The sequence below is a fragment of the Tympanuchus pallidicinctus genome, unplaced genomic scaffold, assembly GCF_026119805.1.
Source record: "Tympanuchus pallidicinctus isolate F22 unplaced genomic scaffold, pur_lepc_1.0 scaffold14, whole genome shotgun sequence".
NCBI lineage: Eukaryota > Metazoa > Chordata > Aves > Galliformes > Phasianidae > Tympanuchus > Tympanuchus pallidicinctus.
Window position 1 is genome coordinate 14,745,746 of NW_026294659.1, and position 22,942 is coordinate 14,768,687.

Sequence of the window (22,942 nt, forward strand, 5' to 3'; positions counted from 1 at the left end):
GAAAATTAGTAATTTAAGTTTTTCTGAATATCAGTGTAAAAGAAATGTCAAAATAGTGAGATACACACCAGATAGGAATCTACACTAAGTCAGTTGTATCAAAATCATAGACACAGGCACAGTAGACTGTAGAAATATGTTTTCAATGTTGTAACAAATAAGACCAAAACAACCATACATAACACATGTTTTAATGTGCCATTAACTGACTTTTCTGACTGATAGAAAGGACTTCTCTATTAGAGTGGGAAAGTCTGAGAAAAACAGGAGACATCACAAGACTGTCATATTGTCCTGACAGGGAAGTTGAAATGAATTAGGTTAGTCTGGCATACAGCGTTCAAATCAGAATAAATGTGCTCTGCAGAAATGATATGAAATATTCTTTGCATTTGAAATCACTTCTCACTTAAATTCTTAGAAACATCGTGGTTCAAAGCCTTTGGTTTATTTTGGAGCTTTGTATTACATTATTTTGCCCCACAACCAGTCCTATTTTCATGCTGCATGTAAAAGAAAGTAACTAAATGCAGTGTTCTTCATGTTCTTAATCCAACTGTTGTTTAAACCAACACAATTGAGAACATTATGATCTTTTAGTAAAGTTTCAGATTTTTATTTAAAAGTCTTTTGAAACACAAAAGGATTTCCTCTGTTTCCAGTTGCACTGACTCATTCTTCTTATTTAGTTAGCTATAAATAGTCTTCATATGAGCTTTGATGTGCTTCTTTCTTCAGTCAGATGTTTGTACAGACATTCTTGACAGTTCCTTTTAATTCCTTTCTTAATTTTTTAATTATGTATTTGGAAAGGCTAGTAATTTTTAGTTACTAGGCGGAACTGGTTTCTTCCTCATCTTCTTCAGAGTCAGTGTCATCATTGTAGAAGTGAATTGTCGCTTGTACTGGAAAGTTAGCCAGAACCTTCTCTCCAATGTTATTAAGAAACTTTTGGCATTTGGATTTAGGCAAATAAAGTCTGATAAGAAAGCACATTGAAAGAGAAAAATTAAAATCATGAGACAGCTTACCTAGCTTGGCTAGGTAAAATCTATTTTTTTTCTTTCTCTGAAGGCAGAAAAATCCTGGGGCTCCTTCTCCTTTAAAATAAGAGTTGCTGACTAAAATGTACTATTAACATCAAATTACCTCAGTTGCTTTGTGCATATTTTGAAATATATTTATCTAAGCTCCCTCCATGATGAAGTGTTGACAGGGCGGTGATGTGTGCTTGAGATTTTTTGTTTTGTTTTAGCACAGTACATGGACGTGTCCTGTGGGACTGCAAGAAGGTTGAAGAACGTTGTGTGATTCTGGAATTAAGATTAAGACACCACATTAAGATTGGGGTGGGTTGCCTCCTGCACAGAGGTTGATCTTAGTTTTTTTTTAGTGTCTTCAGCTGGAAGAGATTTATTTCAGAATTACTTTTTTTTTTTTTTAATCTTGAATGAGTATTAATTTACACTTCAGGTTTTCACCTGTTTTTCCACTAAAGCAAAATTTTGTTTGGTCTTTTTACATATGTTCATGAGTTTTGCATGCATATGTGTACACATCTATTTCTTCGTTCCACTTATGCCAGTTTTCAACTAACTTAAAATTTGCTTGTAATAAAGAGGGATTTTCCATTAATTTTCCTCCTGTAATTACAAGTTCACATCAGGAATTTCTGTATCATTAAACCATACAGAATTTAAATGGGAGTGGAAAGACTTGTAATTCCTCCAAGAATAGGAAATAGAGGAAAAGATTACCTGGAATTCAATTTTTATTAAAGAACAAATTTCAGCAGACTCAAGACAAATATGTGTAACAAATCACATGGCATTAGTATCTGTTCATGTTCACTATCTGGCATTTGTAAATTTGGAATAACATGTAAGATATTATATATTATTATTGTATTATTGTATATTATATGGAGATACAAATTAGATTAATTAGGATGTTTTTTTAAGGTGACTTTTTTCTCATTTTCATTACTGGAGCATTCTTTCATGTTCTGTTCAGCCTGGGCATTTTTCCTTGTGGAAAGTTTTGGTGAGTTGTTAAAATGCACCGTGACAAAAAGACACTCCAGAGACAAAGTAATACTTTTCCCTAGAAGAAATATTTTCTTTCAGCATGTTTTCTTCCCTGAATTGAGTGATGGTATTTAACTCACCTCACTGGATGTTGAAACCCCAGGGCTCCTTTTGATCTAAAATTTGTTAGCTGACCATCTGGTTGTGACTGTGAAGAGACACGCTTATGATATAGAATAGGTTAAAAATGAAGATTTCACTCTTTTCTTCTACAAACAACTGTAAAATTATGTGACTATGTTCCTTTCTTTGATATTCTGAGTTTTTTTATTCCGTTGTCCAGGTATTATTTGTGCCTGTACGCTGCCCATAGCTGTGCATTTAACAAACAGTTTCAACTTGTATATTGTATGAACCATAAAGCTATGAAGTATTGTACATTCTGCTTAAGGTTGTATAGAATATCTGTTTTTAGATTGGTGGTCTAGTAATGCCACCAAATAGAACTTCAGTGATTGAAAGGATTTTCAGTCAGTTTAAGAGACTGGGGGGTTTAAGGTGTTATAAAGTACACCTGTATCTATACTAGCCAGCAGATTGCAGATGGAATGTTCAAGTCTAAGCAAGCTCAGTTGTAATCAGAGATCCCATGAGTGCATTAAGAGTCCAAACAATTAAGTCAAGAGACAACTGGTATCTGGCATTTCTATTTACTGATTTTAAAAGCAAGCATTTTTGATAGAACAAACTAGGCAGCAAAAATGAATTTTAAATTTCAATACAAAATTTGGCAAATACTAATTTCTTTCAAAATAAGTTCACAATAATAGTAAGAGCCTGCAAATGTTAACATTACCAAATCCTATTAAGACTGCAAACCTGAAAGCATCTCCCAAAGTCACTGATTCCTATAACTTGGTCTTGTGAACATGCGTTCTCTACTATATCTTAGATAAGACATCTATTACTGTTAGCATAAACTTAACTTTGCATAAATAGTAAAATTTTATCCTGTTGTGGTAGAACTGCTAGTGAAAAGAAGGAAAAACAAAGATGACTTATGCCACTGTCAGAACAATTCATTCGTTTTTCTGAGGAAGTAGGTTTCCAAATGAATATTTTGATGGGCTCCAAAAAACCCTTTGGTTACAGATCATGCAAGGGATCGTAAAGAATTCCCTCTGTACCTTTCATGTCGCCCTTTTCTCCCATGTCTGCCTGTCTTGTAGCCAACATGTTTTCCTCTCAAGCCTGTTAGGCTGATGTTGGTTTTTAAGCAGAGGCTCATTTACTTTTTTTCCACAGCACCTGATAAAATGGACTCCTGATCTGGCTGAAAATTGTAGTGTCATCATAATATCTATGTTAAATAATAAACACCACATGCAATTTTTCTCCTTTCATACCTATGTTAAAATTAAAATAGTCTTTTTACCTTTATTGACCCGTTTTTCTGCCATTTTCTGTTCAGAACACATATTTTTAAAAATAATATATGCATTAATTGATATTTACTAAATACATTGTAAGCATATACTTTTCAGGTTGAAATACATCATCCTATAGCGCCAATTAATCGCAAATCTGATTCAGTCAGAAACCTCAGTAATTTGCTGAAGAAGATGCCTGTTGTTTTCCACAGCTGTGGGATGTACCTATGCATTACTGAGCATCTCCTGTGATAATAGGACAACTCTCATCCTTAGCAAATTTACAGATGCTTCTGGGAATGATGTTGTTCCACAGGTTTTCCCCACGGTGCCTGCCAGGAGCATGGCACTCCAGCAGATCTGTACGGCTATAGCCTCCACCTTCAGGAGACAAAAAGTACACGATAAAAAAGGCATTACATGTATTAGAATGTGTTAGAAACTGTGAACATTTTAAGATTTATGCCAAGGAAAGTTGTTGTCCTAACCTGCTGATCCTTTGGGAAAAAAAAAAGTTGAAGATGTAGCTGTGAATCTGATGCTGCAAAAACTCATTAGTGTGCTCAAAACTAAGCACTAAAGCACCATTTCAATACTTTTTTTTTTTTTTTAAGTTTGCAGTATTGGGACCTATGTTGAATGTGCTTATATTTCTCTTCAGTTTTATCTTCTTAACTAATAAATCTTCCTAAATGAATAAGTAAATGTAGTTATTAATTGGTGGGCCTTTCGGAGTTGGAGTTTGCCAATAAGAGCTTTTAAATTGATTTTTCTGTTGATTTTCTATCTGCTTTAGCTATAGCAACATCCCCCTCAAAAGAAAAAATCAATCAATACAACTGTGCACCTGAAGATATATTTTTTAAATTTCACCTCAAAATCATTTTCACTCAAAATTTTTTCTCCCCTGTACAAAATCTCACATATGAATTAAGTGTGGAAATTTCAAACAGAGAATATTCTTATTTTTGTAAAGAAATAAAAACTGATGTTAAACTGTCTTAGTAAGCAGTGTTTTCTGCAGCTAATGATTCTAAATGTGGTACAAAATTAGAGATACTTTTACACATTGCCATGCGTGGAGCATCATAATTGGAAACATTTGTCAGTGCTGAAGAAAGTACTTTGAAATTGAAAAAGGAAATGATTAAAAGACCGAGCCTCGCTTGCTGTGTTCAGATAGCTTTCATTTCTGCACCTGTTTTCGATAAGGATTATTTTCTCCAGAATTTAATCTCACCATTTGTTGATTCTCTGTCATTTCACCATCCCTGGCTGTGGGCATCCAGGGCCTCCATAAAACGGGGCTGCTGAAAGATTAAGATAAAATAGCGTTCCCACAATTAATTCTCTGTGGTAATATCCATAGAGTACCCATAAAATAGTTCTTTTGTTAGTGTCTGCTGAAGTCTTTTGAAAAAAAAAAAAAAGCAACATGACTTTTTTTTTTCCTCAACACGTTTTGATCACAAAATAGATATATCCCAAGTTGCAAAAGACTTGTTTTGATATGATGAGTCTGATTTCTATGGCAATATTGGTCTGTCTCCTGTATATGATCTCATTAAACAAACCAGATAATCACTTGTACATTTATAACTATGGTAATATTTCCTACTAAAATTTCACAGAAGTATTTTCTGTTTATGTACCACTGCTGCAAAATGAAAAGTAACTCTTCATCTTTGGCGCTATGTCTAATTAGTGGTTACTTATGATCACTGAGTGCCTGATGATTTATTGATTAGACATCGTTAAAGTATCATGAGAGATTGGATCTAATTACCATTTTTTTTAATAGGGGAAATTGAAAAGTTATATCAGATGCAAAAGCTAAATAAGTTTAAAAAAAAAAAAAAAAAGAACAGTTATTGCAAGCTTATTATTCATTTGCTTTTGTTTAGAAATATATTCTGAAATATTTGACTGAAAAGGATAAAATATCAGAAAAACAAAATATCAGTCCCAAATTAAAAGTTAAAAAAAAGTTTAAAAAGTTAAAAAAAGTTAAACTTTTTTTGCCTGCTGTTTCTAAAGTTAAAAATTGTGTTTCATTTTCTGCACAAATGTAGAATTACTGCATTCAAATGGTACTTACAGTCTGAGCTTCTTAGCAGTCTTTAAAGTGACCATATTCATGTTCTTTCTGGTGGAATCCATTTACTGATATCTATGATATAGCTGGCAGTCTATTTTAAAGGGAATAGCTACGCTTAGAGACTTCTCTCCTTAAAGTGGTTTCCTTTTTTAAGGAAATCCTATTTTTTTCAGTAATTCTGGAGTTTGGAAGGAGTCAGGAGTCTGCCTGTCTCTGTCTTACCTCTCTGGCTGCTCTCTTGGATTGAGTGAGTGTTGCTGGGCATCTCTGGAGCACTGACAGATGTGATCCACTGTAGCCTGGAGCAAGAAATCTACAGCTGCACCCTCCATGGTTTTTGATGATCTAAAGCCTGCTGTTTCTGTGGCAGACTGGCTGCTTGTCTTGGCCTCTCAGCCCCTCCTTTATCTTAACTCCCAAAGCATACTTACCTAAAACAAACATGGCCTCAGGTAAAAGGAAAGAAACATCCTTAATGAGTGTTCTTTTGACTCCTCCAGATAGTTCAAAGATGTTGTTCTCATGTGGTCAGACTCCTGGTGAGAGCAATTATAGAGAAACAGACTATTAAACTTAAGATAGCAAATCACATTGAATATTGTGTCCTTTATCTTTCTGTTGCCATTTTATACTCCTTGTATGACTTGGGAAAATGCATCAGAATCCAGTCTTAAAGAAGTGTAATGGAGACTTGAAGAGAATTTTAATCACAGAGTGAACGTTACAGTGAATGAAATCTTTTCCATCTTTTAACTATAAAACACAAAAAGATACCAAAAATCAGTGATGATGAGAGGACAGGCCTAGTGCCTGCCTCAGACTCTGGGGATAGTTCTTTAATTTGTTTGCTATTTGATGGAAGGAGAAGAAATTTTATGCCAAGAAAGGTTACTTCATCTATCAAGAAATAAGGGTTATGAATACCATTTCTTTGAGGCAAGTTTTATTTCACAATATGCAATATGCTTTAAATCTACAAAGGCTGAGCACAAACTGTCTTAGTCCAAGCTTTCTTCCCAGTGTTTTCATTTGTATTGAAAATTACTAGTTACCCATTGTATTGTACAAGAGCAATTTATTACTTGATATGTAAAATTATCTGTTCTCATTGTTAAGGTTCATTGCAACAGTTCATTTGTTTTCTTTATTTTGCAACTACTGCAGAGATGCAAGTGGATTGTAAGAACCTTTTGCTGAATTATTTTTCCTGTGGTGCTGCTTACACATTGGCAACAAAAAGAACAGATTGATCTACCAAGTATAATTGCTTTATGCTGTCAACTTTCTTCCCAGACTGAGAAAAATGATTTTGTTTACTGAACATGGAATATCCATTGATTATTTGATACAAATTAGGTCCCTTCTAGCTGACTGAGCTGGAGAAGCCATCAAAATGGTCATTTTGTGTGGACACTTAAAATTCTTTGTAGGAGACAGGTTCTTATTACATAAGCCTTCATGGCCCTTTCTCAAGCTCTGATACATCTGAGAGTAGCAATGTTCAGTCAATGTGAAAGGGCAGGACTCACAAATGAGGACCACTGGATATGCTTTCTTGAAAGACTTCATTTTCCACTGAAATGGTTCTGTATTAGAAGGCATAACTTGGCACATGGGATTTCTGCTTCTAATTAAATATCCTTTGTCCATCAGGGAAGAGATTAAGTCATATTTGAAAGGCTAATTTTCTTACATTGATGCAAGTTGTACAGTTGTTATTAGCTACTTGACTGATAAAAATAATAGCATTGCAGTTGTACTTTTGTTTTTGAAGTAGCCTTGAGTAACATTTTCTGTAATTTGATTTATTGAACTCCAACTTTTGCATTAATTTTCTGCACTTTTGTAACAGCCATTCCTGCTGTGACTACTAGATACAGTTTAAACTCAAAGATCAAATCCCTTAAACTCCCTTGTGGAAAGCACTGAAAATATGGATTAGAAAATTCTCAGTCAACACCTACTCTGTCCTGTGTTTAAATGCTTTGTAGAATTTGTAAATCTATAACTAAGTAAAAAAAGACGCAAAGAAGAAAACATATGTATAATCTTTATAAGTTTTAACATTTATGTATCAAAATCGGTACAATTATTGGAATGAACAATGTGGTGAGTAATGTTCAAATAACAAATTGTATGTTAAACAGTAACATGGTTACTAAGAAAAAAATGGCGAACTTTGTAAGTAACCTAAATTATAACTGACTATCTTGCTAAATTACTGTATTAAATACACATATATAATTGCATCAGCTTAGTTTTGTTCAGATCAAATTTAGCTTGATAGTCAAAAAGGAAGTGTTCACTACACAACTGATGCTTACAGTCCCAATCTTGCAATCAGATCCACATGTGAGGATAATTGATTTCGAGTTCTAGACAGAAGCTGCCAACAAGGCTATTAGCGCAGAACTGGAGCCTGAGCTACTAAAATACAGCTCTCTATAATAAACAAAGTTATCAAACAAATCTGTTGGTAAAGCCCTGCAAGACCAAGTCTGCTACAAATTAAAAAAAAAAAAAAAAAAAAGCTTTTGTTAATGAAACTGTAATATAAACTAATGTAACTCTTGGTAACATTGTAGAAAAATATAAATTAATATTTTGCTGGAGATTTGCTGGACAAAAAGCTGGACATGAGCCAGCAGAGTGAGCTGCTCAGAAAGCCAACAGTATCCTGGTCTACACCAAAAGAGGGGTGGGCAGAAGGGAGAGGGAGGTGATTGACCCCCTCTGCTCATGAGGCCCCATCGGGAGTACTGCGTCTAGACTGGGACCCCCCACACAAGAAGGATGGGGAGCTGTTGGAGCAGATCCAGAGGAGGGCACAAAGATGAACAGAGGGCTGGTGCACCTCTCCTTTGAAGACAGGTTGAGGGAGCTGGGCTTGTTTTGTCTGGAGGACGCGGGGAGATCTCATTGCGGCCTTCCCAACCCTTGAAGGGAGCTTATAAACAGGAGGGAGACTGACTTTTTACATGGTCTGATAGTGGTAGGACAAGGAGGAATGGCTTTAAACTAAAAGGGGGAAATTTAAGTTAGATGTTAGGAGGAAATTCTTTCCCCAGCAGGCAGTGAGGCGCTGGCACAGCTGCCCAGAGAAGCTGTGGTGCCCCATCGCTGGAGGCGCTCAAGGCCAGGTTGGATGGGGCCCTGGGCAGCAGAGTTGGTGGGGGGCAGCCCTGCCCATGGCAGGGGTTGGGGTGGATGGGCTTTGGGCTCCCCTCCAGCTTAAGCCCTATCACTGCACTGCCTTATAAAATCTCTCTCTAGATTTCCTGTAGGCCTCCTTTAGGTACTGAAAGGAACAACTGTGTCTTGAAATATACTTAATTTCAATTCGAGGAGCTGTATTTGGCAAAGGAAAGAAAATACTGATACTGTTATTTATCTCTTTTTCCCAGAAGCAGGGATTATTTTCACACTTCTAATACTTACTGAGAGTAACTTTGGCAGATTTGATCTGATTTTAAAGGAATTTGGGACAGCATATCAAGAGAGAAATGGACCATAAGATAATTATTTTGTGTTTTTGTGGGAAACTCGTTTTACTCAGTTATTATATTTTTTTTTTAAATGAAAGCACATATGCATTTGCAAGAACAAATAATATGCAGAATGAATTGCAACAGACAGGAGTCAGGATAACTCGACAGCATTTACAGATTTATATATTAGCTGGTGTTAAACATATCATAAAAACATTTGGAGCCATTAATAGCATACAAAGCTCCTCAGAAATGAATTGAAAGTCATTCATGAAGCACATCAGAGCTATTTTCATAATACTCAATTTAAAGTGGGGGGGTGGGGGGTGGGGAAGGCTTCTTAACATTTTATGTTCCATGGCAGTGCAGGCTTCCTGTTCTGAGTCATATGGGAGAGCCTAGATGGATTTAACCCCTCCAGACTGAAGCTGGTCTTTCTGTCCCATTTGGAAGGGGTTATTTCCTCCCTATCTGCAGGCAGAAATTAGAAATTTAGCTTATTCCCTTTATTCAGAATTTACCTCATTTTCTTTGTAAACCATTTCACATCTCTGTGTGTCTGATTTCTACATCTTGCAACATCTTTCTGTGAACTGTGCTCAGTGAAAGGGTAGATAACAGCAGGACAAGGGTAAATGGTTATAAGTCAAGGAAGGGAAGATTTAGATTAGATGTCAGGGGGAAGTTCTTTACTATAAGAGCGGTGAGGTGCTGGCACAGGCTGCCCAGAGAGGTTGTGGATGCCACATCCTTGGAGGTGTTCAAGGCCAGGTTGGATGGGGCCCTGGGCAGCCTGGTTTAGTATTAAATGGGGTCCCTGCATGTGGCAGAGAAGTTGGAGATTCATGATCCTTGAGGTCCCTTCCAACCTGGGCCATTCTGCAATTCTGTGTGGAAAAAAAAGGCAAGTGTTAAGTCTGAGAGCTAATATTACGCACTGTTCCTTTTCAAGGTTTCCTTCCACTCTCCTTTATGGGGAAACTGACATGCTTATTTTAGGATATCTATTTTAGTAAATATCCTAGTATGTTCATGGCCTTGATTTCATAACAATACAAAAATGTTTCCCAATATAAAATACTTAACATTTTAACCAGAGCTTTTCATGATTAAGTCTAAGCTACACTATGATCAAAATCTGAATACCTACAGCAACTTTATGGCTTCAAATTATTCTCACTGAGAATATTCCAACATTTCACTGTCTTAAAATAGTGACTGCATGTATATTTCTCTGCTTTAGGTTCCCTTGCATAACAAAATTTTTACTCAATTTTCTCATGCACTCATGAACTTTTCCTGAGCAAAGGATCCCAAACAAACAGAGAAATAAATAAAAATCTAGTTGATCATATTCAGTGCTGTCATTGAATACAGCGGGATTAAATGAAGTATGTTGCTCATCGTGCAAAGGTTATATAAACAGTTGTGTTTTGCAGTGTGCTCTGAAGGTCAGCAATGTGGGTACTAGAGAACTATTACAGAGAAAGTGAATTCCAAGGCTAAGAGCTTTCTTTTGAGGCTGTGTATACTTTGCTTGTTTTCCTTCTTTTGATGTGCCTGTCTAAGTATTTTGACTTCCCCTGTGAGATAAAGCCACATAAAGAAACAGTGTATAATGGGAAATTGTGACTACTAGAGACTTTCTTGCCCTGTCTATGGAATATATACAGGGAATATAGCAGCAGAGCCACCACACTGATACTTTTTCGGCTTGAAATGAAAGGAGGGAGCTGTTAAAATTGTTTGATCATTCAACTGAAACTGTTAACCGTTTCAGGCATGCTCTGTGGAAATAAAAATTATGTCAGAGATTCCTGCTATTTTGGATAAGCTTTCACTATGCGTGCAGATTTAAAAAAAGAAGAAGGTTGTCATGGTGCTATAGTTCTCATGGTGTTTTTAATTTATTTTTTTTTTCTCCCATGCCAACATGCACAGGTCCAGTGTGTTCCTTGTTTATCAAAAATGCCACTGTGATGTTGATAGTGACCCTTTTAGAACACTGTGGTTTTAGAATAGCTATTTTAGTAAATTTGAGTGCATACCAGGCCTTGAGTTCAGAATAGTAAAAAAGAATGTAGCTTCGTGTTCTGTTAAGGAAATGCTTGTTACGTATCATCCAGGCGCATTCACATTGGTGCCATTATTTCTATTAGCCTTTTTACATTTTCTTCTCTTTTTCCCCTCTCCCTTTTTACTCATGCACCGAATACCCACTGGTATCAAGCTGATCATGGAATCACAGAACATCCTGAGTTGGAAGGAACTTATAAGGATAAGTGACTCCAAATCCTCACTCCAAATATCAGCACACAAAAATCACATAATATGTCTCAGAGCGTTGTCCAGACACTTCTTTAACTCTGGCAAGTGCCATGCCCACCGCCCTGTGGTGCAGCCCCTTTCCCTAACCCCCAGCTGCCCTCCCCTGACGCAGCTCCATGCCGTTCCCTCGGGCCCTGTCGCTGTCACACAGAGCAGAGCTCAGCGCTGCCCCTCCGCTCCCTGTGAGGAGCTGCAGCCGCCATCAGGCCTCCCCTCAGCTCCTCTGCTCTGCGCTGAGCACAGCGAGGGGCCTCAGCCGCTCCTCATACATTTTTCCCCCTACAAAATTCACCATCTCAATAACTTTCACGCCTGTGCCAGAGGAGCAGCAGATACCTTGTGTAAGTTGTTTTGGCTTCCTGTGTAGTGGCAAGCTGTGTCTGTAGCACATGGCACATGCGCATGGTATCATTTTACTCCCCAGCACACTCTTCTTCATCAGTTCAACAACAGGCCCCTCGGGGTAGTGATTTCATGTTTCTCATTTGGTGATATGGTCAAATCAAATGAAAACAAGTGTGTCATCTTGTTGCTGCTGTACTCTTTGGTGGCTGTCCTGTTGCACAGATGGGACCTGAGGTCCATCACTCCACCTGCTGTGTTTGTGAATGGGAGATGCTGCTCCCAGTAGGTGCAGAAGGCTCTGAAATTAGCTTAGGTGGCAAAGTGGAGTCATTTCTGAGGAAACTGAGAATAATTCCTTGCTTCTGTATTGGAAAAAAAAGTAACAGATGCTTACACTTGGCTGATCTGCTAGCTACACTTTTGTACAACCCATCCCATGCAGCTGATGGGATAAACAGATTTGTATAGCAGAAACACGAACCTAGTCCCTGCAATTTGCAGCCTTATCACAGATAGGAACATGAGACATGCAGGGCTGCATAGCGGAGCTCATAACCTGCAATGCTACACTGCTAAGTAGAATCATACAATCACAGAATCTTTAGTTCTTTACTATGAGAGCAGTGAGGTGCTGGAACAGGCTGCCCGGAGAGGCTGTGGATGCCCCGTCCCTATAGGCCAGGTTCAAGGCCAGGTTGGATGGGGCCCTGGGCAGCCTGGTCTAGTATTAAATGGGGTCCCTGCATGTGGCAGGGGAGTTGGAGATTCATGATCCTTGAGATCCCTTCCAACCCTGGCCATTCTGTGACTCTGTGAATCACATGGTGGCTGGGGTCAGAAGAGACCTCAAGGATAACCTTTTTTTTTTTATTATTGATTTTTTTTTCCTTGCCATGTTGTTCTAAGCACAATCTCGCATACTCCGTGGCATCAAACACCGCTCCCACCCAACAGCACGCGCTAACAGACCGCGAAGCGCCTCAGCCGGCCGCGAGGACAGACCGCTATAGCCTCGATCACCTCCTCCCGCCGCCGGCAACCAATCATAGTGGTCTATGGCAACCAATCAGATCGGCCGACGGCTCGCCCAGCCGGTTCGCCCCTTTCTCTCCGGCGGACGCGGCTCGGGGGGAGAGCAAGGCGGTAGGAGGGCGGGGCGGGAGGCGGGGCGGAGGCTCCGCTAGGCGCTCGCCAGCCGGTGGAGGCGGGGCGACGCCCGCCATGCTGATCACGCTCTGCTACCTCTACCTATGGGCGCGCTGGGGGCCTTGCTCGGCCGCGCTCATCCGCCGCACCGTGCGCCGCCTCCACCGCTCCCGTTGCTCCTTCACCTTCTGCTGCTCCGCCGGCCCTGCGGCGCCTCCGGCTCATCCTCCGCTCAGGCCGGCACCGCCCGAAGAGCGAGTCTGCCTCAGGATAGGAAACAAAGTCTTCTTCACGGACGAGACGCAGGTACGTGCGAGGGAGGGAGAAACGAGGGACGGCGGCCTCCTCCGTTACCGCGATCCCGAAGGAGGAGCGAGCGTCCGCTCCCCTGGCTGTGCCGCGCTGTCCTCGCCCGTCAGTGGCCGAGCCTCGCCGGTACGGCTTTTATTATGGAAAACTGCCTGCTTCTCTGGACTCAGAACGTTACCTCGGGTGAGGAAAACGCGATGCGAAAAACGCCATCGCGTTGGTACAGATGGGCAGCGGTGGAAGAGAAGCACGCAGTACCTGGAGGAGTTCCGCTTAGTTTCAGTTTTACTTTAGGATACGGCAAGCTTGCTGTCAGCCTTGCAGGCTCAGAAATGGAACTCCTTGGGCACCGCTCGTCCCGACGGGTCACCTGATTTATTTGAATTAAGATTGGGATTATCTGTAACTAAATGCCTCAGGAAGGCTGAGGGCAGGTATCATCTTGCTCGTGTCCCCTGCCCCCCGTTTTCCCCCCCCCCCTCCCCGTTTCCCCCCCCGTTTCCCCTCCCCCCCCGAGTTTCAGAATTGTTCATGTGTTTGTGAAAGTTATTTCAGTTATTACACATTTTACATAAATGAGTATTACAGAAATCATAGAAACACTAGGGCTTGAAAAGGACCACGATGATCATCTAGTTTCAACCCCCCTGCCACGGACAGGATCGCCAACCACTGTATATTTATGATACGTGTTGTTGGCAAAGGCTTTTCCAGAGGCAGGAAAGCTGATTTTGGGATGGCCCTGTGCAGAGCCTAGAGTTGCACTTAATGACCCTTGTGGCTTCATTCCAACTCGAGATAATTCTATGAAGTTAAGTGCTCTGTAAGGCTGGTTTCAGTGCAGTGCAAGCAAAGGTGCAAATGGAATGGATTCAAAAGGAGTTTCTTGCAATCCAATGGTTGAACTATTTCATACTTAGAAGAGATGGTGGCAGCATCTCTCACAGGGCAGTTAAGCAGTTGTTAAGTCCTTGAAAACAAAATCAAGTATTTTTTTCCATGTCTTCAGAGAAGTTCTATGTAAATGGCAGAGTCCTGTGCTGTAATGAACATAAAGAGCAGAGTTCTGTGTAAGCAGTGGAAAGTTCTGTGTAAATGTGAAATATGAAATCATATTTCAACAAGTCCATGCTTTGCTCCACTTCTGCTCATGTCTAATACAGCTTCTCCCAGTCCTTGCATACTAAGCACATTTCTTTTTGTCTGCTACGCTCTAAATGCAGACTGACTTCATAAGCTTGTCAGTTTCTGTTTGTGCAAGTTAGGAAAATCTCAAAGGAATTGCATTTTGGCTTGATGTTTGACATAAAGTCAATGCTCTTATTCATAGTGTATTTGTCTCTTAAGTGCTTTGGAAGTTATGAGCTGTATTTGCTGGATTGCCTGTGCAAAAGGCCTGCCGCCCTACACCCTGTTCCTGTGAAACATGAGGGTTCTGACTTAACTGTATTACAGACAGAGGCAGTATTGCTGCGGAATGCTGCATCATCCATTGAACACTGGGAAAAAAAAAAAAGACTATCATGCTTTTGGCCTCTAGAAAGCTAGCTGAGCTACACTGGTTTCTAAATAGCAACCTGATAAGTTTCTTTCTTCCTCCTTCTCTCCCCAGTTAATCAAACTGAACATCTAAGGTAATACAAAGCTTCAATAGTTTGGCTCACTTTCCTGGGGAAGGTAGAAATGTTTATTTTTGCAGCTTCCATGCTCAGAAAAGCTGGTTGGATGGCAAGCTAGCCAGACTGTCCTCTTGAAGTTAAGTTATACAAAGAAATCTTAATACTACAGCATTTCTATTTACATGTGCAATCATGTACATGTGTGGTATGTTCTATGGAAATTTTCTCACGCTTCTACATAGAGTTACCAAAGGAATACAAAGCTGTGTTTCTAGTATAGTGGTACTAAAATAGCTATTTATTTTACTATTTACAACTTTTAAAGTATGGTGGGAAAAAATAATGTCAGTACAGTATCGTACAATTAACAAATGTACAGTTAGAAGAGTGACATGGTTAGGATGGTATTTTACAGGTTTATAGTTAAGAAGATTATCATGGTAGAGAGACAACATAAAATGAAACGCTCACCCATGTCTTCAGCTCCCAGTATAAAATTCCACAAGGAGGAATCTCCAGAAGAGATCCTTCCCTAGGGGCAGTTAGCCCTTTAATGGGATCTAGGAGAGGTGCAACCAGGCACCACTCCTTCTGGTCACACAGCTGAATTGCCTTCACCTGTGCTCCCAGGGCTGACTCAGTTCTTGCCTCAGGTGATCAATCAGTGGTTCAGGCCATGACTCAATAGTTCCCATACACATATCTACATTTTGTACTGATTTTTAGGAGGCTGTACACCTCCACAAAAATAAAACTATTTATACATAACAGGCTTTACAAAAGAATTCTTAGAACTATAAGTTGGCTATCCTGAATATTAGACCAATGTAATATACAGTCTTTAGGTTATTTATGGCTCATAGTCTCATGGATCTTTTGGCAGATGGATGTAGAGATAGTGTGTTCTACTTATCTGTGGGACTGTGTTTCTTGGAGAACTGTTACCTAACTGTAATGATTGCCATCTGAATGCTAGCCAGGTAATGGCACTGTGCTGACTGAGTGTGTGTGCTGTGTTATGACTGCCTACTCAGTCTCTATGAAAGCTCAAAGCAGTGCTCTTCTGCCATCAGGAACCAGCACTGAGATGGGAGAAGGAGGCAGGGCAGCCTGCAGCGTGAGAGAGGAGGATTGGATTGAATGAAACATACTGCCAATGGCAGAGTCCAATGGCAAGTGACCCAAGAAGGTCTCAGTGCCAATAGCACAGCTGTCTTCAGTGGCCCATTCAGCTGTATGCTTCTACTTTAAGGTTGAATGCTAGCATCTGAGTTGTCTTGAAAGCTGATCCATTTTTGTAGATGATCCATTTTTATTTTACTTTTAATATGTCCCTTCTTAATGGTTCAGGATGATTTCCCCTTTTTGCTTATGGAAGTTCTCTTCCTTGCAAAACTGTGGAGACTGTTCATGTAAAGCTGAAGAGTTAGATTTGAATTTGGTCTGGGGAAAATTCAAAAAAGAATTATTAAATGAGATGTTCCATTTAGAGACTTTTCCTTTCCGTTTTCTTTCAGCTCCTCGATGATTTAAACAGATGGAGTCTACTTCTCATTTCTCCTCTTATTTATCCTGATAAGTTACTAGAAGCAGAACATATAGCTTTTGTGACAGAAAGTGTTTCAGCTCAGGCAGATAACTTGCAGAAATTACCTGTGTCCTCAAAAGAGGTAAGCACTTCTCTTTGTTTTGTGTAAAGAAAGTAGTAGTGTAAAGTCTAGCATTGATATGCACATAGAATTAAGCATGACTCTAAATGCTTGAAGGAATAAATCAGTCACAGATTTTGTACACTTATAATGTTATTGGGAATAAAAATGTAATCTAGTCATTAAACAATCACTTTTAATACTCAAGTTCTATTTTTTACTTCAAATAAATGTATCAACATTTGATATTAAATACATTTTGATAATTTTTTCAAAGTCTATTGAAGTGAGGCCACAGTCAAATTCTTAATTTCTTTGCTTTTCTACAAAATGCAGTTGGGAAATGGTAATGATTCTTGTTTGAAATTTACAAATAGCGTTTGACCTGTAATTCATAATACTGAAAAATGTTGCTGAGTTACAGAATGGACCTCATTGCTCACTGATGCAAGGGGAGAAGAGGTAGAAAGCCATGCATGCATTACTGGGTGATTGCTGGAATAGCATAGAATTGACAGAGTCCTCCACTAAACAGCTTATGCCACAAGCTAGGACTGCTACCTGGAGGGGCTAATTAGGTGCCCTCCCTAATTGTCCCTACTTAGCACTCCACAGAATCATCTGTCATCCTTACTTTCTGGCATCAGGTTACCAGGTTGTTAAAGATGCAGTTGCATCTGTAAGTAATTATGGTTCATCAGATCCCTTGGATGAGAAGCATGCATTTTCCGAGCAATTTGTTCTGAGAGGTGATATGGGAGTCCTCTGCTGCAGTGAACACAGAGAGCAAAGTGTCTGGTGACTTACCTACCCTGGTAAGAATGCAGGAACAGAAGGACAGGCCGTGAATGGGAATTATTCTGGATGACTGCAACCTGATTTTAGTACCCTTTGTAGGCCTTTGAATTGAGAACAAAGCATGCTAATGGAATTGTAGAATCACAGAATGGCCTGGGTTGACAAGGACCTCAAAGATCATCCAGTTTCAACCCCCCTGCTGTGTGCAGGGTCCACAACCAGCAGACCAGGCTGCCCAGAGCCACATCCAGCCTGGCCTTGAATGCCTGCAGGGATGGGGCATCCACAGCCTCCTTGGGCAGCCTGTTCCAGTGTGTCACCGCCCTCTGAGTGGAAAACTTCCTCCTAATATCTAACCTAAACCTCCTCTGTCTCAGTTTAAAACCATTCCCCCTTGTCCTATCATTGTCCACCCTCATAAGCAGTTGTTCCCCCTCCTGTTTATATGTTCCCTTCAAGTATTGGAAGGCCACAGTGAAGTCTCCTCAGAGTCTTCTCTTCAAGCTAAACAAGCCTGATTCCCTCAACCTTTCTTGATAGGAGAGGTGCTCCAGCCCTCTGATCATCTTAGTGGTCATCTTCTGGTCCTGTTCCAAGAGTTCCATGTTCTTCTTGTGGTGGGGGCTCCAGGCCTGGACACAGTACTCTAGATAGGGCCTCACAAGAACTGAATAGAGGGAGACAATCACCTCCCTCTCCCTGTTGGCCGCCCCTCTTTTAATGCAGCCCAGAACATAGCTGGCCTTCTGGCCTGCAGGTGCATGCTGCTGGCTCATGTCCAGCTTCTCATTTACCAGGACCTCCAAGTCCTTCTCTGCGGGTCTACTCTCAAGAGATACTTTTCACATGGAACATGTTAGTCTTTGCCTTCTAGAGGAATGATGTCCAGGTGAAGTGCTGCACCAGGCAAAAAATCATTATCTCTGTGAAGACCAGACTGTGAGGACTGGAGGTACTAGAAGTTTGTTCTGAACTGAAACCTTTCTTGCTGAAGCCTATTGACCCTCATCCCAGCTGGCCTCATAGCAGTAGCCACACTAGCTGGTTTGTAGATGGCTTTTTTTTTTTTTTTTTTTTTTTTTCTCTTTGATGTAAGTTAGTGGAAGCCATCCAGGGGGTTCTGCTTGTAGGATATAAATTGGAGAGGATACCTGTTGTTATGCTTCTACCTTGTCTCAGTGTGCACCTGGAGAGTACTGGCCCATCTCAGGCAGAGGGCTAAGGGAAATTTATATCACAGGTCCACAAAAGCAACATCTGGATTGAAGCACTGATTTGCTGTTCTTCTGAGGTTTTTTATTAGGCAGAATTGTGGGTTGTTGTTTTGTGTGTGTGTGTGTTTTAATCTTGTTGATTTGTTTGTTTGCACTTTCTTTAGAATGAAAAAAGGGATTCTTCTACAGACATTAACAATTAATTTATCAAACTGAAAAACAATAATCCAGATAGTAGACTGGATATAAAGCATATAATCAGGAGGGAAAACTTAAGTGGAAAAGGACTGATGTTTTATTTTATTTATTATTTTTCTGTGTGTCACTTCCAGAAGTGCTTTTGGATGTTACCTCTGGCAGCTAACTTTCAACATAGGCAGGGACTATAAGAATAGATTATTCCTGTGGCCTACAAGAATGTCTTGACAGAAAGATGTTTTTTGAACAGATGTCAGTGATCTGTCACTGGTTTCTGCTGAAACTGAGGTGGATGCATAAAGCAAGAGTATAAATAATTTCTCATCTCTTAGTAAGAGCTAGCTTTTTGTTCTGTATTATGACAGAATTTTGATGAGAATTTCTAATCATAGCAGGAAAGCCTGGCTGGTTTGAAACAGTTCTCTTAGGGCATTTGTTCTGTTCTGGGTTGTTGCATTAGGAGAATTTTAGGTCATATGTCTTGGCAGTAGCCTAACTTTGAGAGGTTCTTTTGTTTATTCACTTTATTCATACTAGACAGCAGTAACTAGTTTTTACTTATTAGTATGCCTAATGTTCTACTTGGTGCCATGAAGAAAAAGTATCAATATATTCTCACAATTTACAGGTGATGTGGATGTTAGCTGCTTGTGTGTGTTCTCTGGGTAAGAAAGGATGTCTTTAAAATGTTATTATTCTTAACTTCCACCATAGGGAATAGCCCAGAGTCACATGATGAAGAGAGGGGCTGTGGAAGAGTTGGCTTGAATGGCATGCAAAGGAGGAGAAGAGATTAAGGTTTTTGTAGACATGAAAGCAGTGTACTCTAAGAATTCTTAGGTACCTTGAGTGTCTAAGACTGGTTGCCCTTTTGTTGAATTTCTGGGCAAAGAGACATGGCAGCAGCACAGCACTTGAAGAAAAAGCTGATCAGGAATAGTGGGTGATGTGCATGTATTTGGGTTTAACAAACCTTCTCTGAGAGGAGAAGTCCAAGTGTTCCCATTATGCTTTTCTAGGGACCAGAATTCTTGATGTACCAAGCAACTTAAACCTTGTATACTTACTTAATGCTTCTGATAAAATAGTTTTGTTGTTTTTGACACTTGAATTTGCCAGTTGTGCTGGTCTGCTTTTGTAATATCCCTGTGGCTCTGCCTGTTGTGATATTTTTCCATACCAGAATCTTTTGAAAGGGCGGTTCTCAACTGCAGTTCATCTTGCAATAACATAATACTGTTGGTATATTTTATATTTTTCTGTAGCCTTTTCAAACTGAAAACCATGCGTGTGGTTTATTCTTAGATTGTGAAGTGGTCTGACTATTGTTCACCATTGGCTTATAAACCTGGGGAACCATATAAGTTAATTGCTGAAGCAAGTGTAGATAATTTCAGTAACCTTGGAATAGCATTCATGGAAGACAGGCTTCAAATGGATAACGGAATGGTTCCATGCAAGATTGTTTGTGAGTATTTTCACATGTTTGTTTTTAATGATAAAATGTGTTTGTTTTAGAGCTGTGTATATGATCTTAATATCTACATAAATAAGCATTTGGCCTTATGGCATTGGAGATGGATTCAATCAGTTTTTGCTTATTTTGACTTGTGGTAAGGAGGTTGCTCTGGAAGTATTGCCTCCTACTTACTTCCATGGAAACTATAACAGATAGAAACAGCACAATAACACTATTTGATAGAGCAAATTCTCAGCTACAAAACATTACTTCTCAACACACCACTATTATCTATACATTTTCATCAGCAATCAACAAAAACCTGCATTACATGCTCATAAAAATTAGCTCCAGTGGAGATGACTTGTTGCTCTTGCCGCTTGTGAAACGCACCACTGCACTCACATCCACTGTTGGGTGTCCATCAACATTCAGAAAGCATTAGTGAATGTCAGTGGGTGCCAATTTTTTCCACACAGAGGGACTGTCATGGCAACAAAGTGTAATGGAATATTGGTTGGAAGGTTCGACATTTACTGCCATACAACCAATATCCACCTCTGAGATTGTGTGCCAATATAATAAAGTAGGAGACATTACTTTAGGAGTGGCCCTTGTATTTCTGTGACTCAGAAACTGAAAGAAGTAAGTTACCATATGAAGAATAATTTTTCTCTCCTCTTTCTCTGTTAGTTGGCTCTACAAGTTTTGCTCACAGTAGGTATCTTTTTTGCTCTTCTTTTTTTTTCATTTGAACTTACCAGGAAATTTTTATCTTTGCATTTCTGTTCTTTTTAGGGAAAGGAATTCACATTTGCTATTTGTTTTTTCTTTGGATTTTTAGCTCCTATGTATTTCCTATAGCTGATTATGTTTCCCTTTCTGGAGATTGTAAGTAGTTCAGATGTATCTTTTTTTTTTTTTTTTTTTTTTTACTTACGCAAAGCTTTTATTTTACTGCCTTTGACAGTGCCAGAGACGTGGTTCAGCATTTCCATCTTATCCACTATCATGACTTTAATAGCTTATTTCAAAACCTATTCGCAACCTATTTCAAAACCTTTCATTTCAAAATAGTAATTTTCCTCTCTGCCCTCCTTAACAGATCAGCATTTTTCCAAAAGCATTTCCCTTGCTTTATTTTTGTCCATGTACAAAAACTGACAAACTAATACTTTTATGAGAACTTCTTTACCTACTTCTCATTTACTGTTGTTCTGTTACGAGCACATCTGTATTGTGTACAGTTCTCAGGTTTTGTTTTTCTCCATATATTTGTGCACTGCTAATGAGTGTTAGTGGGTTTTTTAAATGTTCCTTGTAAATAACAAGTGCTACACTCTCATCCATACTTCCTTGAAACAGATAGTCATTACAGTCACTGACTTGTTTTATGAGTATAAATTTATTCTAGTTGAGGGAGTGGTTTTGATGTGTCAAACAGATAAAATTTGTAGTATTCTGAACTTGTGCTGAAATTAAGCCTTGATTCTGCTGATACAGTGATATTCATCATAGATCTTCTGATAAAAAATTTTATAACTCCTCATTTTTTAACTCTTCCAGCTGTCCATTTACAAGAAAATACTCTGAAGGAGTTAAAACAGGTGACACCATCTATGAAAAAGAGTGCAAGCATTACACAGACGAATGAAGTAACTCCTGCTACTTTTGGAACTACTATTAAAACACAGTGTGGAATAGCTGAGTCTGCGGGACAAAGTGATCCAGAGGCAAAAGAAGAGAAATCTAAGCTAGGAAAAGAAAATGAGCACAAAGATGAATCCAACAGTCTATCTGACAAAGAGACGGGTTTTGGAGAGCATCATCACTTGCATCTTTCCAGCTGTCATGAATGTCTACAGCTTGAAAACAGCACTATAGAATCAGTCAGGTTTGCCTCTGTGGAAGCCATTCCAGAACTTCCTGATGATTGCAATAGCAAACTGGAAGAGAATGGTGATTGTCTAACAACAGGGATAAAGAGAGTAAACCTTGCCGGAAAGCCCCCTAATATATTGATTTATGTTGGCTCTGAAACTGCAAAAGTGGGCTTTGAGCAAGTAAAATCAGTCATTCAGGAATGTGTTGATACAGACAGCTACACTATCTACCAGTTGCATGAGGAACAAGTTCTGAAAGCTCCGTGGATTGATAATTCAGTGCTGTTGATCATTGCCACAGAAAAGCCTATTTCTGAGAAGAACCAAAAACAGTTTATGAAGTTTTTATCTAAAGGTGGAAAGATTCTAGGGTTGTCTTCCTCTTTTGCATTTGATGGTTTACAAATAAAGAGGAAAGACAAACTGAAGAGAACTGTTCATGAATTAGTGGTCACTAAAATGGACAGTACTGAAATGAAGTTAAATCTTTTGATCACTGGCTGTATTTTTGATGTAGCGATGAAGGAAGGGAGCAGCAAAGTGAAGCCATTGAGTTGCTTAAATAATGCTGATAAAGATGTAGTTATTGTTCATCTGCCTTACGGAGACAATGGAGGAGAAGCCATTCTTTCTCAGGTACTGTGTATTGAAAAGCATTAATTCGCTCATTGGTACACGGTATTGTGTTTTAAAGAAGTTTATTTATTGATCTGGCATGCTCTTTGGAATGTTTGTCAAGGGGCAAATGTGGATATATGTCTCAGTGAATGTACAAGGGCTCTGAATACAGAGTGGTGTTCACTTTATCCTCAGGAAAGCTGAAGAATGGAAGAAAAATGTCACTGCTGTTGCAGGTTCTTGTTTTCACCATGTCGGTCATGTACAATTTCTGTGGATGGTAGAGGAGACAACAGATATGCATAGTAAGAAAGCCACTTCAAAGGCAGAGCT

The 22,942-nt window shown here is 39.4% G+C and overlaps 2 protein-coding genes across 4 annotated transcripts in view; one reads left to right on the forward strand and one right to left on the reverse strand.

The window, feature by feature from the left end:
- Nucleotides 1–614: 614 nt before the first annotated feature.
- RIPPLY3 (ripply transcriptional repressor 3) lies at nucleotides 615–5,976 on the reverse strand. 2 transcript variants are annotated; one of them, XM_052673844.1, is made up of 4 exons: nucleotides 5,778–5,976; nucleotides 4,698–4,767; nucleotides 2,168–2,235; nucleotides 615–979 (listed from the first exon to the last, which is right to left on the reverse strand). In XM_052673844.1, exons 1-4 carry the CDS (start codon nucleotides 5,885–5,887, stop codon nucleotides 832–834), a joined length of 396 nt encoding a protein of 131 aa, XP_052529804.1. In that variant the 5' UTR covers nucleotides 5,888–5,976; the 3' UTR covers nucleotides 615–831. The 2 variants fall into 2 exon arrangements, with proteins under 2 accessions (XP_052529804.1, XP_052529805.1); XM_052673845.1 differs by lacking the exon at nucleotides 5,778–5,976 and adding an exon at nucleotides 5,556–5,771.
- Nucleotides 5,977–12,909: 6,933 nt separating this feature from the next.
- The window catches only part of HLCS (holocarboxylase synthetase), a 115,607-nt gene continuing 105,574 nt past the window's right edge, over nucleotides 12,910–22,942 (forward strand). The window contains exons 1-5 of one of the 2 annotated variants that reach the window (XM_052673802.1): nucleotides 12,910–13,168; nucleotides 16,308–16,460; nucleotides 19,955–20,117; nucleotides 20,907–20,999; nucleotides 21,675–22,627. In XM_052673802.1, the coding sequence (XP_052529762.1) occupies nucleotides 12,938–13,168; nucleotides 16,308–16,460; nucleotides 19,955–20,117; nucleotides 20,907–20,999; nucleotides 21,675–22,627 (1,593 nt within the window). In that variant the 5' untranslated portion in view covers nucleotides 12,910–12,937. The remainder of the gene's footprint in view (nucleotides 13,169–16,307; nucleotides 16,461–19,954; nucleotides 20,118–20,906; nucleotides 21,000–21,674; nucleotides 22,628–22,942) is intronic. The other variant, XM_052673803.1, reaches the window with a different exon arrangement.